The sequence below is a fragment of the Diceros bicornis genome, chromosome 3 (assembly GCF_020826845.1).
Source record: "Diceros bicornis minor isolate mBicDic1 chromosome 3, mDicBic1.mat.cur, whole genome shotgun sequence".
Lineage (NCBI taxonomy): Eukaryota > Metazoa > Chordata > Mammalia > Perissodactyla > Rhinocerotidae > Diceros > Diceros bicornis.
In genome coordinates this window covers 58,625,026-58,645,183 of record NC_080742.1, presented here as the reverse complement: position 1 = coordinate 58,645,183, position 20,158 = coordinate 58,625,026, and the positions used below count along the sequence as shown (strand labels likewise).

The 20,158-nt window shown below is 34.0% G+C and overlaps 1 protein-coding gene across 1 annotated transcript in view; it reads left to right on the top strand.

The window, feature by feature from the left end:
- DPY19L2 (dpy-19 like 2) overlaps positions 1 to 20,158 on the top strand; it is a 102,919-nt gene that overhangs the window by 46,527 nt on the left and 36,234 nt on the right. The window contains exons 10-12 of the mRNA XM_058569085.1: positions 6,117 to 6,194; positions 7,006 to 7,092; positions 12,630 to 12,689. Coding sequence (XP_058425068.1) covers positions 6,117 to 6,194; positions 7,006 to 7,092; positions 12,630 to 12,689 — 225 coding nt within the window. The remainder of the gene's footprint in view (positions 1 to 6,116; positions 6,195 to 7,005; positions 7,093 to 12,629; positions 12,690 to 20,158) is intronic.

The window sequence follows — 20,158 nt, the reverse complement described above, 5'->3', positions numbered from 1 at the left end:
ATGATGAAATCTTCAGCTGGGGGCAAGAATAGAAGTCACTTCTCTACGTTTTCAAACAGAATGTCGACTCAGCTGCTTGTATCTAAATTTTCACCTGTGAAGTATTTTTCTTAGCCAAAGCTTAATTGTGACATTTAAGAAGGATGGTCCAGATCTGCATATCCTAATAATATTGGTCTATGAGAAGAAGCAAAGGGAGACTAACATATGCCCGACTTCAGTGTTAATTTCATTTAATCCTGAAGGATTCCAGTCAGATGGGTATTATTTAGTCTTAAAGATGAAAACACTGAGGCTCAAAGATTAAATTAAAATCAAGTCTTGCCAAAGCACCAGTACTTCCCAGTTTATTTTTGTTGCGTCCCTAGGGTCTTTGAATTCTTCTCTATTGAAGGTTACATCCTCGGCTATATTATCTTATTTCCTTGCTAAAATGCCTTTGGTTTTCATGCAGCATTAATAAAAGAATTATGCATTTGAAGAATAGTTATGTACCTTTGGTGAAACTATAATTGAGTCTACTCTGTTACCTAATTGCTTTCCTATTTAAGAATCTATATGATACATTTTTCATAATCAGTGTCAAGATTAATTTTCCTCACAAGGTGAATTTATGAACTTCTTTTTAACAACTGTAACTTTTTATAAAGGAGCTGGACTCAACAGGAGACAAGCAGAAAGCAACTGTATTCTTTCTCTCAGTGCCTCTTAAAACCTATGTTTTAGGCTTGTTCCTCCCCCCTAATTTAGATGAAATCTCAGGAGGTCCCACACATATTTCTTTCCTTTTAATTTTGAAGAAAGGTGTCATTTCAGTAAATAAAAAATTTTGAGATCTTTAAATATGTTTGTTTCTGACCAAAGAACATAATATATATCTCCACTTATTTAGTTCTTGTTTAATTTCTCTCAATAATGTTATATAGATTTTTAGAGATCTTACACATCTTTCATTAGATTTGTTTCCAGGTATTTTCTATTTTTGATGCATTTTAAAAGATTGGGTATTTTATATTTGCTAGGTGTATAGTTCTACATGTGTTAGTTAGGCAAAGTTGTTAATTGTGTTATTCAGATATTTTAGATTTCCACTATTTTTGTTTGCTTATTTCAGTTACTAGAGGAGGAATGTGTTAAGATCTTCCACTGTAACAGTGGAGTTGTCTATATCTACTTTTAGTTCTGTCAATTCTTACTTTAAACATTTTGATGCAATATTATTATGTGCACAGCTGTTATACCTTCCTTTTGTTTCTAATACTTGTTGTCTTTTGTTTTTTTAACAATAGCCATCCTAACAGGTATGAAATAATATATCATTGTGGTTTTGATTTGCATTTCACTGACATTGAGCATTTTTTCATATATCTATTGGTCATTTGTATATCTTTTTTGGATAAATGTCTGTTCAAGTCCTTTGCCCTTTTTTTAATCGAGTCATTAGCTTTTTGCTAGAGTATTATAAGTTCTTTATATATTTTGCATATTAATCCCTTATCAGATATATGGTTTGCGTATGTTTTTTCCCGTTCCGTAGGTTGCCTTTTACTCTGTTGATTCCTTTGCTGTGCAGAAGCTTTCTGGTTTGATGCAATCTCACTTGTCTATATATCTGATAAGGGATTAATATCATCAAGGAATCAAGGAGACAAGATGGGGCTGGCCTGGTGGCGTAGTGGTTAAGTTCTCAAACTCCACTTTGGCAGCCTGGGGTTCGCGGGTTTGGAACCCGGAGTGCGGATCTACGCACCACTTTACCAAGTCATGCTCTGGCAGGCACCCCACATATAAAGTAGAGGAAGATGGGCATGAACGTTAGCCCAGGGCCAATCTTCCTCAGCAAAAAGAGGAGGATTGGCAGCACATGCTGGCTCAGGGTGAATCTTCCTCACCAAAAAAATAAACATTAAAAAAAAAGAAGACAAGAGATAACAAGGGTTACTGAGGATGTGGAGGAAAGGGAACCCTTGTACGCTGTTGGTGGAAGTATAAATTGGTGCAGCCACTATGGAAAACAGTATGGAGGTTCCTCAGAAAATTAAAAATAGAACTACCATATAATCCAGCAATCCCACTTCTGGGTATTTTATCCAAAGGAAATGAAAACAGAATGTCCAAGACATATCTGCATTTCTATGTTTATTGCAGCATTATTCACAATAGCCAAGATATGGAAACAACCTAAGTGTCTGTCAACAGATGAATGGATAAAGAAGATGGTATGTATTTACAATGGAATATTATTCAGCGAGCAGAAAGAAGGAAATCTGCCATTGGTGACAACATAGATGGACCTTGAGGGCATTATGCTAAGTGAAATAAGTCAAACAGAGAAAGACAAATACTGTATGATATCACTTATATGTGGAATCTAAAAAAGCCAAACTCAAAGAAACAGAAAGTTGAATGATAGTTCCCATGGCCTGGGGTGTAGGAGAAATAGGGAGATATTAGTCAAAGAGTACAAATTTGTAACTAGAAGATGAGTAAGTTCTGGGGATTTAATGCACAGTAAAGTGATTATAGCTGACAATATTGTTTCATATACTTGAAATTTGCTAGGAGAGTAGATCGTAAATGTTCTCCTCACAAAAATGAAATGGTAATTATGTGACATGACGGAGGTGTTAGCTAACACTGCGGTGGTAATCATATTGCAATATATAGGGGTATCAAATCAACACTGTTATAAATCAATTATATCTCAATAAAGCTGGAAAAAAGGTAATAGGGGAGCCCTTGGTAGAGAGTCTAAGCTTAATAAAAGGGATACAGTTCTTAACTCCAGTCAAGTTCTGATTATCTGTTAGCTGTAGCATCAGTTGGAACCGCTTTATACCCGCCCCATCCATTTTTTGGAAGGAGGTGGGTAGTGAGGTATTTATGCTGTGAGAAGAAGAAATGACAAGGGGTTTGAGAGTAAGGTGTTAGCGTAAAACTCCCAAATTCTGGGTAGTTGATCTGTAGAATAAACTTGTAACAATTCATGCATTCTTTGGCTCTGAGATTTGAGGCTGGCTTTCTGCCGTGCTTGAGCTTGCTTTATGAGACGCTTGAGAATGTGTTGAAAGGAGGTTTGCCGAGCAGCTGTGTCCTTGCCTTTTTTCCACACCACCGGCAAGTAAGTTCTTTTAGGATGGAGATAACATTGGCATTCTAGTATCCATTGAATGGACTTGAATTTATAGCACTGTTTCTAAGAAAACCGTATTTTAAGCTCCAAGCAACTAAGTTATAAGCCAAGTTCTGGGAAACAATATTCAGGTAAATTGGTTATTACTTGAAAGTGTTACCATCTTCGACTGGTACCACTTTAAATCAAACATCTCTTTCGGATTCTTGAATGAATTATTCATTGCTTTTGTATTTATAAATTTTTTGAAATTATATAGTGAACTCATAACCTGGTTACTACTAAATGTTAAATTGCATGGGGCTTTTCAAAGGCCCTCACAAAAGAATTTCTGGGCCCAGTCATAATAATTATTGTGAATATAGTCCTCTAAAGTACAAGAAATAGTAATACTGTAATTCACAGTAGAGCTCTGCAATCTTTAACGTAGTAAAATACAACCAAAATAAAATATCATACAGTTGGAATCACAGACCATGTCAACCTTTTCAGACTGGCTTCTTTCACTTAGCAATATGCATTTAAAGTTCTTCCATGTCTTTTTATGAGTTGGTAGCTCATTTCTTTTTATTGCTGAATAATAGTCCACTGTATGAATGTACCACACAGTTTGTTTATCCATTCACCTCTGGAAGGACATTATGGTTGTTTCCAGTCTTTGGTGAGTCTGTAAACATTCGTGTGCAGTTTTGAGTGGACATAAGATTTCAACTCAATTGGGTAAATACACAGGAGTGTGATTGGTGGACTGTATGGTAAGACTATGTTTATTTTTGTAAGAAATTGCCAATTTTATCAGGTTTTTGGATTTTAGCCACTCTGATAGGTGTGTAACAGTATCTCATTGTTTTAATTTACGATTCCCTAATGGAGTATTATGTTTAGCATCTTTACATGTGCTTATTTGCCATCTGTATATCTTCTTTGGTAAAGTATTCAGATCTTTTTCCCAGTTTTAAATTGGATTATTTGTTTTCTTATTTCTGAATTTTAAAAGTTCTTAGTGTATTTTGCGTACCAGACCTTTATCTGATATGGGTTTTGCAAAGATTTTTCTCACAGTCTCTGGCATGTCTTTTAGTTTTCTTAATAATGTCTTTTGCAGACCTGAGGTTTTTAATTATAAGGAAGTCCAGTTTATCAGTTTTTTTTCTTTCATGGATCATGTTTTTGGTGTCATATCTAAAAACTCATCCTCAAACAGGGTCACCTATATTTTCTCCTATGTTATCTTTTAGAATTTTTATAGCTTGCATTTTACATTTAGGTCTAAGATCCATTTTGAGTTAATTTTTTTGAAAGGTATAAGGTCTAGGTCTAGATTCACTTTTTGTGCATAGATGTCCACCAAGTCTTCCAGCACCATTTGTTGAAAGGACTGTCATTCCTCCATTGAATTACCTTTGCTCCTTTGTCAGAGCTCAGTTGCCTGTAATTGTGTGGATTTCTTTCTAGGATCTGTATTTTATTCCATTGATCAGTTTGTCTGTTCTTTCTCCAATACCGTGCCGTCTTGATTACTGCAGCTTTATAGTGAATCTTCAAGTCAGTTAGTTTCCAGATCTGTTTAAGAGTTTTCTCCTTGCCTTTGGTTTTGAGCAGTTTTTATTATGCTATTTGTAAGTGTGGTCAGGTTTCATTTGTTTTAATTTATCCCTTGTTGGGGGTTTGTAATACTTTATGAATCAGTGCTTGATTTCTTCCATAAATTTTGGGAACTTTTCAGGTATAATCTCTTTAAATATAGCTTTTACTTAATTCCCTCATCCCTTTCTGAGATGTAAAGTATAGTGTATTAGGTCTTTATATTATATGATCTACATCTTTTATGTTCTTTCATATATTTTTCATCCCTTTGTCATTTTATGCTTTCTTCTAGATATTTTCTTCTGACCTATCTTCAGTTTATCCCTTTTTTGTTTGGCTGTGTTAAACCTGCTTTTAAACCCATCTTTGATTTCTTAATATTGATTATTTAATTAATTAATATTTAGTTGTACATTTTAAATTTGGTTCTTTTTTTATGGTTTCCAGTACTCTCCTGGAATTTTCAAGCCTGTCTATTTCCTTGCACATGTCAAACGTAAAGTCTATGTCTGACGATGCCAGACATGTTTTTGAATGGTTTGCAAGCTGAGTGGTTTTTACATTTTTAAAGTGTTGTTTAGAAAAAAGTTAGAAGAAGAATATACAACCAGAGATTGTATGTGGCCCACAAAGCGTAACGTATTTACTATCTGACTTGTTTACATAAAAATTTTGCTGACCCTGAACTAGATTCTTTATGGATCTGTTTCTGTTGTCTTAGAGATAATGTCTTATCTCCTCCTGTATCTGGTTAGTTTTGATGCGCTTTTTGACATTGTACATGAACAGTAATAGAGTTAATTTGAGACTAGGTTAATATTAACTTCTTCCAAAGAAGATTAAATTTGCTTCCAGCAGGCAAATAAAGGCAGTAAAAATCTTGAATCATTTTCATGCAATTAGAGAATGAGGTAATTCAAAGGTGGGCTTCAGTCTTTCTGAGGGTTGCTTGATTTCTGGTTCTCTCTTCTAGTATAGCCTTTTGAAGCCCCAAAGCAAAGTCTGGGGACTTAGTAGGGATCCCGTTCTTGGTGCGCCCTGACTGCTGAGTCTGGACTCTCTCAGCTGGCAGGCATCTACTTCTATTGAAATTGGCAGGTGCCTCTGGGACAAAAGTGACCCAAAATGTCATGCTCGTCACTGTAGATTTCCATCTTTTCTCTGGTCTTAGTTTCCTAATCCTTTTTTGCCTTGTTAGTAATCTGTGGCTTTCATACAGGTGATTTTTATATTTTTCCTAGCTATTCTAGTTCTCAGTGAGAAGGTTGGTTCAAATTACTTTGAATTATTATTGGAAATAAAACTCTCCTCTTATGTTTACTTGGCTTATGAATAGCAAAGTATTTGTTTTCTACATTTTTTTTCACTTTTGCTTTTTTTTATATTTTTATTTCAGATAGCCTCATTATTTCCCATGTATGTTGTGGGGTACATTGAGCCAAACAAATTTCAGAAGATCATTTATATGAACATGGTAACATTTTTAATATTTATAAGTCAAATATTAAAATAAAATCTCAGGGTTTATAAAACAGAACTTATTCTGTTTTAGGGGTACCTTCTCTCAAGTAGTATTTAATGCGTATGATGTCAATAATATCCAGAAGGAAAATGGGAAATGTACATTATAGATACCATATTATAGAAGGTTATACTTTCTCAACTAGACTGTAGATGTTTTGCAATCTCTGAAACTTTTTAAAAATTTTATGTTTTATTTATTATTATTGTCACTACTTTTTAAACTGCCTTTTCTCCCTTAGACCTGAGATTTTTAACACTTTGCATGTATATGAGGCTGCAAATTTTATGTTTTTGCATTTTTTGTTTTTATCTTAGTTTCCAAACGCATCTCCTTTAAGAACATAAAAATAAATATCTTTTAGATAAGAACGTAAAATAGAACTTTATTAGTGATGGAAACTCTCAAATAGTCCAACAAAAGTAAGATTAGAAATCTAATACTTGTAACTAAGTCTTTCTTATTATATCACTCCATTATTGAAACAATAGGTTTTTTTTCCTGTTTTCTTTCTAACAAGTAGCAGATAGAGAAAAAAATGAAGAGAAAAAAAATTAAATTCTGCTGTATAGAATTTATGGTGTTGAAAACACTTAGAACCTATCGGTGTGTTGAAATTCTATTATCATTTGTCCAAGATCTATTTTTTAGTCTTATTTATACAAATAAAGTTTGTATTAGAAATGGCTATATGCCTGTAGACTAAGTATACATTATATTATATATCTAATAACTATAAAACATTCTTTTATTCAATTTTCAGATTTCGGTTCTCCTTTGTTTTGTGTTGATGTTTGGAAATCCAATGTATTTATCTTCTTACTATTCTTCATCTTTGTTAATGACATGGGTAAGTGTTTGCTAAGCTTATGAAGATTATGTGTGTGTGTGTGTGTGAGGAAGATTAGCCCTGAGCTAACAGCCATTGCCAATCCTCCTCTTTTTGCTGAGGAAAATTGGCCCTGGGCTAACATTTGTGCCCATCTTCCTCTACTTTATATGGGACGCCGCCGTAGCATGGCTTAATAAGTGGTGCGTTGGTCTGCGCCCAGATCCCAACCTGCGAACGTTTTTATATGTTATAAAAACATATATTTTTACGTTTTTATATGCGGACATTGTATATGCCAAAGCGGAGTGCATGAACTTAACAGCTACGCCACTGGGCCAGCCCAAGAATTTTTTCTTTACCTGTCAAATAGCAGATTTACCCACCTAATATAGGTCTAGGGGAATACATAGGGCCCTTTCCTGGTTATTACTCACATGAAAAGGTTTTACCCAAATAACACTTTTTTTCTATCTCATCCTTGAAAAATAATATAGTACAAAGTTTACCTTTTTGAAGCAATGCCCAAGTAAATATTTAAAAAAGCAATCGTAAAGTAATGAGACTTACTTTTAAAATATGCCATAATTTATGATAAAAATTAATTATTTCCTTCTAAGTCACTTCAGTAGGCTAAGTACTTACTGCAGTGACACTGCCATTGCCCCAAACATTTTTGGAACTCCTCTGAATTGCCTTCACAGACTGTGGCACATTCTTTGAATATCCTCAAAAGTGACAAATCTTTGTCTTTCAAGGGTGGGTTTGAATTTTGAAAACCAACAAAGTCCTGTGAATAAGTAGGTGATTGGGCTGGGTAATAGAGATCTTAATCAAAATATGGGGTAACAGTAAAGGGGCCAGCCCAGTGGTTTAGTGGTTAAGTTCACGCACTCCACTTTGGCAGCCTGGGGTTCACAGGTTCGGATCCCAGGTGTGGACCTATGCACCGCTTGTCAAGCCGTGCTATGGCAGGCATCCCACATATAAAGGAGAGGAAGATGGGCACAGATGTTAGCCCAGGGCCAATCTTCCTTAGCAAAAAGAGGAGGCTTGGCAACGGAGGTAGCTCAGGGCTAATCTTCCTCATCAAAAGAAATAATAATAATAAAAAAAATATGAGATAACAGTAAAGTAATAAGACTGATTTTCTTACACCCATAGCTGAATTATCTCTGAAGGCACGTTAGAAAGAGGAATGTTTTGAGCAATGGCAACATAATTAGAATAAGTGTATAGTCTCATGTGACTTACTTTCATAGATAATACTCATTTGGATATGTATTTGGAACAACAGTTCAGTAAATCAGTTTTATTACTTTATAGTCACACTTCTGGTATTTATAAGCCAGACCTGGAATGTTCCTGGGATGTTCTCTTTCCACAGTGATCATAAATGATACCAACCGCAGTAATACCAAAATACAACACTTTTCCATGTATGGTTCATTGATTGAATCTTTGGGGATTGCCTTTATGTTTTAACATTTTTGCTCCCCATGCCTTTTTGTTAATCGTAGTAAGTAATCCCTCTTCTTTCTCTCTCCCAAAAAACATACATTCTTTCTTTTCAACATTTTGTCAAACTTTTTCAGCATTACAAAGTAGAGGACTTGTAACAGTGTGCTCATCCACCTCTTTCTGTGACAACTTTTTTTTATGTTGGAATATAGCACAGATACACAAAACTGCATAAAACAAATGTTTTATGTACTGACCTAGTGCTAACTAGTACTGAGTAGTACTGATTAATGAACTGTTATTTGGCAAACATCTTTACACTACATCAAGTCAAAATCAGAACTTTTCCATCCATTCTAGAAGCCCTCGATGTGACCTGCCCCAATTATAACTCCCTTGCAGTGCTCTAAAACAGTAATGCCTACATTGAATATGGTAATCACTTCCTAGCTTTCCTTTATAGTTTCATCACTTAAGTTTCTATTTTTATCTACAGGTTTCCCATATACCTCCCTGGTTTTTTCCCAAGAAATTTATTTGTTGAAGAACATGGGTCGTTGAACATATGGAGGGTTCTGTGGTCTAGATTTTGCTCTTTGAATCCTCATAGTGTAGCTTTACATTTTGCTTTGCCTTCTGTATTTATAATATATAGTAATTAGATCTAAAACTTGGACAGGTTCACTTTTGATCCCTTTGGCAAGTCTATAGTATTGTATTTTCTTCAGGAGGCACATAATGTTTGATGCCTCTCTTTTTATCATAGCAGCGGTCAATGCTTGGTACCAAATCCATTCATTCAATAGGGATTGCAGAAGGGTGATATTCCAATCCTCCATTTACAGTTCATATAGGAAAAGTAAAGTACATGTCTCAATGAGGGGAGTTGGGAGGAAGTGGAAAAATATTTGAAGAATTAATGACCCAAAATTTTCCAAATTTGTTCAGAATTATAAATTCAGAGATGAAGAATTTAAATAAATCCCAAATACAAGAAACATAAAGAAAGATATATTTAGGTACATTATAATCAAATTGCTCAAAATCAGTGATAAATAGAAAACCTTAAGAATAGCCAGAGAAATAAGACATGTTAAATATAGAACAAAGGGTAAGAATGTCAACAGATTTTTCATAAGAAAAAAATGCAAGCAACAAGACAAACAACATCTTTAAAATACTTAAAGAAAAAATACTGTCAATCTAATTCTATACATAGCCAGCATATCTTTCAAAAATGAAAGCAAAATAAAGGCTTCATGACCAGCAGATTTGCACTAAAACAAATGTTAAAGGAGGTCCTTCAGAAGGAAGGAATATAATATTAGATGTCAGTGTGGCTCTACACAAATGAAAGGCACTAGAAATGGTAGCTAAAGGTGAATATATAAGGTTTTCCTGCCATTTTGACAACATGGATGGACCTTGAGGGCATTATGCTATGTGAAGCAAGTCAGATAGAGAAAGACAAATACTGTCTTTCCATTTGTGTCTTCTTTAATTTCTTTCAGAAAGTTTTTGTAGTGTTTAGTGTATAAGTCTTTCAACTCTTTGATTAAGTTTATTCTTAATATTTTATTCTTTTTGAGGCTATTGTAAATGGGATTATTTTCTAATTTCCTTTTCAGATAGTTCACTGTTAGTGTATAGAAATGTGACATACTTCTGTATGTTGATTTTTGTGTGTGATACTTTGCAAAATTTGTTTATTAGTTATAACAGTTTTGTGTGTGTGTGTGGAATCTTTAGTGTTTTCTGTGTGTAAGATCACGTCATCTGCAAACAGAGATAATGTTATATCTTCCTCTCCAATTTTTATACCTTTTATTTCTTTTTCTTGCTTAATTGCCCTAGCTAGGACTTGTAGTACCATGCTGAATAGAAATGATGAGAATTGGCCTCCTTGCCTTATTCCTAATCTTAGAGGAAAAGCTTTCAGTTTTTCACCAGTGGGTATGATGTTAGCTGTGGGATTTTCAAATATGACCTTTATTGTGTTGAGGTAATTTCCTCTATTCCTAGTTTGTTGAGAGTTTTTATCATGGAAGGAGTTGAATTTTATCAGATGCTTTTCTGCATCTATTGAGATGATCATGTGATTTTTATCCCTTATTCTGTTAGTGTAGTGTATCACATTAATTGATTTGCATATGTTGAACCATCCTAGCATTGCGAAGATAAATCTCACTTGATCATAGAGTACGATCCTTTTAATGTGCTGTCAAATTCAGTTTACTAGTATTTTCTTGAGGATTTTTGCATCTGTGTTCATCAGGGATGTTGGTCTAGAGTTTAGTTTTCTTCTAGTGTCCTAGTCTGGCTTTGTGTCAGGGTCATGCTGGCCTCATAAAATATGTTTGGAAGTCTTCCTTCCTCTTCACTTTTTTGGAAGAGTTTGAGAAGGATTGACACTAATTCTTCTTTAAATGTTTAGTAGAATTCACCAGCAAAGCTATCAGGTCCTTGTCTTTTCTTTGTTAGGATGGTTTTGATTACTGATTCAATCTCCTTGCTAGTTATAGGTGTGTTCAGAGTTTCTGTTTCTTCATGATTCTGTCTTGGTAAATTGTATGCTTCTAGAAATGTATCCATTTCTTCTAGGTTATCCAATTTGTTGGCATCTAATTGTTCATAGTAGTCTCTTATTATCTACTTTGCTTGGGTTTAGTTGTTTCAGATGAGAGAGTAAATGTGATTCCTCTTATATCAACTTGATCAGAAGCAGAAGTTCCATCCTGATTGATTTTAGTTACTTTATTTTGGAGGTGAAATATTACCATGTTTCTAAGAATAAGAAATATACAAAAAGTTGTACTCAGAAAATGTCACTCCTCATTCCTTCCACCTCATTCTCTCCACCTTTCTTTTCACTTTGGTCCTACCTCTTTCTTGTAAGATATCTCGTTGGTTTTCTGGTTTACCCATTTAGTTGTTTTTTCTTTTTTGTACTAATAAATATTACATATATATTTTATTATAGCCCCTCTTACTTACTTAAAGGGTAGCCTACTATAGATAGTCTTTTGTACTTTGATTTTTCAGCCTCTCCTGAATATCACTCCATATCAGTTCGTAGAGATCTTCCTTATTCTTTTTTATAGTTTTATAGTACTCCACTGTGCATGTTCCATTGATAATTCAACCACTGTCCTATGTCTGGGCATTTAGGTTGTTTCCTATATTTTATGTTTACAAATAATGTTGCAATGTATAATCTGGTACATTTATATTTTCCTGTTGGAAGTTCAGGAATCCTGGCTTACGGTGGTCTAACTAGATGGTGCAAAATATTCCAAATCTAAATAATACATAGGCCTAAGATTTCAGTTTCTCATGGGAAACCTTTTTTTTTTCCACCCCAAACTTGGGAATAAACAAAGACTGCCATAGGTTCTCTCTTAATTAATGTTTTAGTTTTTTAAATCACCTTCTTTTCTCTGGCACCTGAAAAGTTCCTTTTCTTTCTTAATAAGTTCAGTTATGCATTTTTAAAGATTTTAAAATATTTTATTTGGAGTTTGGAGAGGAAGAATTTTCATGTTAACTTAGCCCACTAATTTTTCTGGATAACTTACATATACACTGACACAGACACACCTTCCACACACCGTCTACCTCCTCAAAGGAGTTGTTCTGCCTAAAATGTCCCAAGTAACTCAGAAATTAGCTTGATTCTAGAGGCAACTTTTTGGCACACAAAACATTTGGGAATTTTGCCTTGTCCAAGGAAATTTGCCATGTCCAAATTTTGAAAAATCAACAATTAAGAAGGAAAATGGCCCAGTGGCATAGTGGTTAAGTTCCCACGCTCCACTTCAGTGGCCTGGGGTTCTCAGGTTTGATCCCAGGCACAGACCTATGCACCGCTTTTCAAGACATCTTCTGACGGCATCCCACATACAAAATAGAGGAAGATGGGCACAGATGTTAGCTCAGGGTTAATCTTCCTCACCAAAAAAAAAAAAAGAAGAAGGAAAATGGCTAATGATAGCCAAAATGGAAGGGGGTGGCTGTGCAATTTTTGAAATGTATCATTCATATAAAATATAAATATTAGTTTTATTTAATTCTTTCCTTTTATATCAAATGCATTTCAGGTGATAATTCTAAAGAGAAATAAAATTCAAAGATTGGGAGTGTCTGAACTCAACTTTTGGGTAAGGTTCAAAATTTTTAACACAATTTTCTCAAACTTTCTATTTCTATAAACAATACAGATAATATACTTAAAAATTTGAATGATTTATAATTAATAAATCTTATAAATAGGTACTTGCATAAAGTGGGAAATTGTCTTTAGCAACATCTACAGGTCATTTTCAAGAAATTAGTTCATTGATTTCAGCACTATCCTCAGGCCTTTCTTCCTTTACTTTTTATTCTGATATACTCCTACTACCTTGCTTTTTAAATTTCTTTCTATTTGCCTTGGGTTTCTGTCTTTAGATTTACTAACCTTCTCTTCAAAATAACTCAATTTGTACTTCTGTCCCCACCTTCCCTTTTTCTTTTTGCTACATCTGTCCATCCTCTATCCTTCCTTCTGCTTCCAACTTTAGACTATTATTTTTGTCCTTTTGACATTTTCCTTAAAATCTCCCAGCCCCTTCTTATTTCAACTCAGCCACTACCTAATCTTTGTTTGACTTCTTCCCAAATATACAAATGGGTGGCCCATGTTCTCTCTCTGTTTGTGTGTTTTGTTTGCAAGTAAAATGTATTTATTAGGTAGGCACTGTAATTACTAATTCTTGTAGTATCAGACAGATGACATTCATTCTTTTTCTCTGGGTATTTGATGTACTACTACTAAAAAATAAAACCTGCCACATTGAAGAACTATGTGAATACATATTATATATTGATAGGGTAAACCTGGAATAGTTATCGTAAGATGAGAAGGTAGATTTCTACTCAGAATACAAAAGAACAAAATGGATTGAGTCGCCAGTTTCTCATTGCTGGAGGCATTCTCCCATCCTTTATGGTGAAAATGTAGAAATATTTGTGCACTTAAGTTTTTGGATGACCCGAACCTTCTAGTATATGATTTTTTTTTACTTCAGAAAAATTGGCATTGGTTGTTTTTTTTTTTCAAGATTAAACGAAGAAAACAATAGAAAATTCACAAAAGAAAGTCAAATTTCAATTACAAACTATTGAAAAATGACAACAAATAAAACAGTGTCTGTGGACATTTCAGGAATTCTGCCAAAGCTGTGCTCAGAGGAAAATTTATTGTCTTAAATATTTTCAGTTTTAGATTGGAAAGAGTAAAAATTAAGCTTTCAGCTTAAGAAGTTTAAAGAAACGAAAATGTAAGGAGAAAAAGTTGACATGTAATGAATGTTCAGCTAATATTTGTGTTTTGAAACTGATATAATTGATATTGTCAGTCTCTTGCAAAAGGGAGAAACAAATCATGATAGTCATCTAAACAAACAATGCAAAGATATTCTGGCTTTTTATAGCTTTTTTTTTTAATAGAAGATAGTAAAAAAGGAGAAGCAAAGATATTTTTGTAAACTGATACTTTTTCTTACCAAAAAACCTGTTTTATTACTCCAACTAATTCTTTCATGCCTGTGGAATAAAGATTATATAGCATATCTTACTCTGTCATAATTTGAAAATTTGAAATTAAAGAAGTTATTATATTTTCACATTGAGTAACAGTAAAAAGTCACTAATGATGGATCGAAATCTAATTTTAATATTCTTTACCTTCATGTGGCAAATTGAGGGAAAGATTCTTTTTTTTTCTTTTTGCCTTCTTAGGTATTAAGTCTCCTCTATTTTTTAGCTCCTATATGTCTTTAGCGAAGATAAGTATTTATAACCTAAAGCCTGAACAAGGTACTTTCAGACCTAAGTGATTCACTTTATAGTTTTCTTCAATAGGAGGAAATTCAGTGCTTAATGGGAGACTCCAATTTTTGGTTGCAAGGTAATTATTGAACTGAGCTCATGCTGAAATTTACTCAGAAACACCCAGGGGAACTCTGTGTGTGTCATAAGAGATGAGAATCCTTACAAGAAGGGAAATAGAACCTCATTGGTAATCTAAAGCTTGATGCTAAGGTCAGGCAAGGACAGCACGAGAAAGGCTATTCTTACTCGTAAACATAGATTTAAAGTTCCACCTAAATTAAAAACACTCCATGGATATAAAAATACAAAAGAAAAGATAAGCAACTCAAAAACAGCCATATATATATAAAAGATAATCAATTCTGATCCAATTGGGTTAATCCGAGGAGTACAAAGATGTTTCTGGAAAATCCATAAATGTAAATTATCACACTGACAGATTAAAGGAGAAAAATACCTGACAATCATCCCATTAGATGCAGAAAGTGAATTTGATAAAATTGAACACCCATTTATGATAAAAACTCTTAGCACAGTGGAAATAGCAAAGTTTTCTTAACCCAATAAAATTCTTCATCAATCATTGTTTTTACAAATGAGGTATTTGGTGTGTTCCATTTAAAATAAAGACTAATATAAATATTTTTTTCACATTTTATTAAAGGTCCAAGCTAGCACATTAAAGCAAGAAAGTAAATAACAGGAATAGGAAGGAAATGGAAAGGAAAAATAAAAATTCGTTATAATATCATTATTTACATAAAAAAAATAATTTTCAGACAAATTATTAGAAATTATAAATTCAATAACATGGCTAGATATAAGATTAATATTCAAAAGTCAGTTGCATTCTATTCTCTGACAGCAAACAAAACATTTTAAAAAATATATTAGGAAGAAAAGAGACTACTATAGTCTCTGAGTAAATCTAACAAAATACATACAATATTTGTATGATAAAAATTATTTTAAAATTAAGACATAATATCCAAATAAATGGAAAAATATGTTTATGCATGGGAAGACTGTATGATGTTAGTTCTCCCCAATTCATGTTTAGATTCAAAGCAATTCCATCAAGATTACCTTGCAGGTCACTTTTCAGTGAATGATGCTGGAATAATTTATGTATGCGGGAAAACTCACATCATACACAAATATCAGTTTCAGATTTGGGCATTGTGAATCTTTTCAAGCTTTGTCCTTTCCCCTTTTGATCTGTCTTCACAATTCTTTGTGTACTTCCTTACATTCTGGTTCAACAAGTTGCTCCAGGCTCATCTTGTATTTTCCTTGCCCCAACTCTAGAATCAACCATCTTCCCAAGGATCCCTAGTTCCTTTTAGTGTACAATGGTATTTAGAAACCGAGATCTGAGTGCTAAGTGTTCTCATTGCCGCCAGTGTGTCCTTGCTTCTAGACCCTTTTATTGCATGTATGTGTGTGTGTGTGAACTCGTGTGTGTGTGTATGTATATGTATGAAATCATGATTTCATAACTATACCTCCAAGTCCAGTCTGGTGCTGTAGGAAGACAGACTGGCTAGGCACTAGCTAGACTGGCTAGGACTCAAACACAATAGGCTGCTTTCTCCTGAAACTCCACCCAGTGGAAGAAGAAGTGGTAGCCTTCTACCCAGTGGTACAAATCTGCCTAGGTAGATGCTTTTTTCTCCCCTGGGGCTCTGGCAAAGATTGAGCAGAAACCCTTTCAGCACTGGGGGGTGCAACAGAGGGAAGGAGGGACTTGGAGAGTGGGACCAGGGAAATGCTCTCCATCCTACAGGTCTGGAATCTACTGTCCTGTACCTGGCATCAACAAGCCTGGCTTCCCACTCAGGTAGCACCAGTAGGGATCAAATAGGAGCCCTACTAACACTAGGCCAGGAAAGAGCTTTCTGCCCCCCACAAGCTTGGTGTCTCCCTCCCCTCACCTAGTAGCAACAGGACTCAGGGTAAGCACATTCTTCCCTGGTGGACAGCACAAGTAGGGACTAATAAGATGGAGCACCAGGAGCACCACGTGAATTAAGCCGGCCAGAATAGCACTGCAGAGGCTCTGAAATGTAAATTGTCATTGCCCCTATAATACACGAAAGTAGGCCAGGGCTTGCGTGCTAACCCTAAACAAGGTGACTGCTAAAATAGAATGTTTAAGTAAGATCCACAGTCTCCAACATAATATCCAAAACATCCAGGATACAATAAAAAACCATTTATCATAGTAAGGATAAGGAAAATCACAACTTGAATGAGAAAAGGCAATAAGTAGATGTCAACACTGAGATGAATAGGATGTTGTGATTATTGGGCGAGAATTTTAGAGCAGTCATCATAAAAATACTTCAGTGAGCAATTATAAATACCCTAGAAGCAAACAAAAAAATAGAAAATCTCACCAAAGAAACAGAAATTTTTTTTTTAAAAAAAAGAACAACTTGGAAATTATGGAACTGAAAAATACAATAACTGAAATAAAAAACTCAGTGAATAAGCTTGATAGCAGAATGAATATAATAGAGGAAGCAATCAGTGCACTTGAAGATAGAATAATAGAAATTACCCAATCTAAACAACAAAGGAAAAATAGACGGAAAAAATGATAGAGGTTTAAGGACAAAAGATCTAATATTTGTATCATCGAAGTTCCACAAGGAGAGTAAAAAGAGTGGGGCTGGAAAAGTATTTGAAGTAATGGCTGAAAACTTCCCAAATTTGGTAAAAGACATAATCTACAGAGTCAAGAGACTAAGTGAATCCCAAGTAGGATAAACCCAACAAAATCCATGCCAAGACACATCGTAATTAAACTTCTGGAAACTAAAGACAAAGAAAAAATCTTGAAAGCAGGCAGAGAGAAATGACACATTACCTAAGGGACAAAACTGATTGAATTACAGCAGACTTCTCATCTGAAATTATGGGGGCCAAAAGGAGGTGGCACAACATTTGACAAGCGCTGAAAGAATTGTCAACCACAAATTGCTTATTCAGTCAAAGTCTCTTTTAGGAATGAAGGAGAAATAAAAGACATTCTCAGATGAAGGAAAACTAAGAGAATTTGTTGCTAGCAGAGCAACCCTTAAAGAATGGTTAATGGAAGTCAGAAAGAAATAAAGAACAACAAAATTGATACACATAGGGGTAAATATAAAAGATTATTCTCTTGAGTATTTCCTTTCAGTTTATTTTGTTGTTCTTTATCTAGATATTTGAGTCAAGGTTTTAATGTATTTATTTTTACTCTCATTTTTATTGATATGAGTTTTTGAGGCCATGGATTTTCTTCTGATCATTGCTTTACATGTCTCCCTGAGTTTCTAATAGATAGTTTTCGTTATCATATTTTTAAAAAACTGTTTGTTTGTGTTTCCCTTTCACTTAAGACTTGTTTAATAGAAGCTTTGTTAATTTCCAGGAGAAAGGGCCTTTTGATTTGACTTTGTTATTTATTTTTAGTTTTATTACATCATGATTACAGAGGGTGGTTTGTAATATTTTTGTTTTATGTAGCTATTGGATGCTTTCTCTCTGACCTAATAGGTGATCATTTTTTGTGTGAATAGTTCGTGTGTGCTTGAGATAAAGGTGTATCGTTTGTTATCAGGATGCCAAGTTTGATATATTTATCCATGAGATTTACTTGTTAACATCATTTTTGTCTTTTATATCTTTATGTCTTATTTGCCCCCTGGCCTATCTTGTATTGAAAAAGTGTTTGCCTTCTATTATTAGTGTGTTTCTATTTCTCCTTATATTTCTAGTAACTTCTGCTATATAAAAGGTGGTTGCGGTGCATAGATATTCATACTTCTTATAGCCTCATCGTGAATTATGTCTTTTAGTGTTAAAATATTTTTTATATCTAATGCTTTTTGGTGGAAAACTTTTAATGATATTAAGATTATAACCTATAATTTCTTATTTGCTTTGGTACACTTTTGCCACTGTTTTATTTTTCCCCTGAGTCTGTTTTAATATGTCTTCTCCACACAGCATAGGTCAGGTCTTGCTTTGTGAAGTAATTTGAAGATTTTTATTTATGTTATAAATGTTGCATATATTTTTATTATATTTATTGTTTGTCTACATATTTCATTACATGATTCTCTTTCATTTTTAACTTTCTTTTTATATTCAGGAAGGTTGTTTCCTCAGTTATCGCATGCTTGAAACTGTTTTTCTGTAATCTTTATGCCTGAATGACAGATTGGCTAGATATAAAGTCCTTGCTTCCTGCTTTCTTGAGTTTTCTGAAAATGCTTCTGCCTTGCTGTCTTGCTTTGTGTGTTTCTTTTGGTAGTCTGGTGTTAGCCAAATTCTCTTGCCCTTATGAGTTATGTGGTCTTTGTACCTGGAGGTTCTGAGGAGTTGTTCTTCATTTTTAATAGTTTTACTAGAATATGTCTTGAGGCACTTTACCATACCAGATCAATTTTCCCAGTAACTAGTGGGTACTTTTCAAATATAGATTGTCGTCTTTTATTTCCAGGAAGTTTTCTTGGATTATAGTTTAAATACTACTTCTGATTCGTTGCTTGCTTTTCTTTTTCAGAGACTCCCATCAGAAGTATGTTGCCTGTCTTCCGTTTCTACCACTTTCTCTGATTCTTTTACTTCCTCCTTTAATCTCATTTTCATTCTTTTGGGGTTTTTTTACTGCCTTTACTTCAATGCCCTTATTAAAGTTTTATTTGAATCCTTTCTCCTTTAATTACTTTGAAATTGTCTTCATTTTTTTAATAATCTTCTCCTTTTCTTCCGTTTCTTTTCTATGTTTAATCAGCTCTCTATTTATTTCTAGTTTTGTCCATTTTTATTCTCAGTTTTTGAAATTCTCATTTAAGTTTTTTTAAATATCTCTGAATGCTTATTTGAGGATACTTAATTAAGCTTTTATTTCTGCATTATAGTTTCTTCTGCTTTGTGAGATTTTTGTTGTTCATTAGGATATCATCAGCTGAAATATTTGACTCTCATTTTTGTTATCTTCTTATAGAAGCTTTATGTAGATAACACAGGCATCCTTTCATCTAAATATTTTGTGGACAGAGTTGGTGTTTTTTAGTCCAAGTGCAACCTCTTTTGTCAGTTTAACAAAATGTGGTTTTATCAATTAATAACTTTCTTTCTTTCGATGGCAGCAGTGATTTTATCTTTTGATTTGTTTGGTTCTCATTTATCTTTCTATATACTAAATTTTTCCTTCTTATTTCGTTCTCTATGCATTATTGAAAGGGTTTCTCTCTTTGCCTTGTTCCTTCCTCTCTTTCCAGATGTACTGCCTTTCTGAGATCAGTATTTTTTATCCTTCATCCTTTTAAGTTCCTGCTTTGTAGTCCATTCTTTACTGTACCAGGACTCTTTTCATACTTGAAGTGAACTTTCTCTTTCTTAGATTATTTTAGTTCAGTTTTGGGCGCCTCACTTCCCTCTTCCATATAGTTTTGAGACTCCCCTTATTCTCTGAAAAGGCTTAGATCAGGAACTTGACATATAACTTTGCTGTATTTGTTGTTTCTTTCTATTTACAGGTAGTGTGAAGTTTGTACTGTTATCTGTTTTCTGTATGTGTGGTTGCGTTGTTCTACTTCTTGGATAGTGTGGAGAGGTTTGGGTTTAGGCTGCTATAATTTTCCTCAGGCTACCCAGAAGTCCATTTTTGTGCTCTTTCTAATCAAGGCTAGCCAAAACATAAACAAAAAACAAACAGAAACCCCCTTGTACATTTTAGTTCATATTTCTCTCTTAAAAA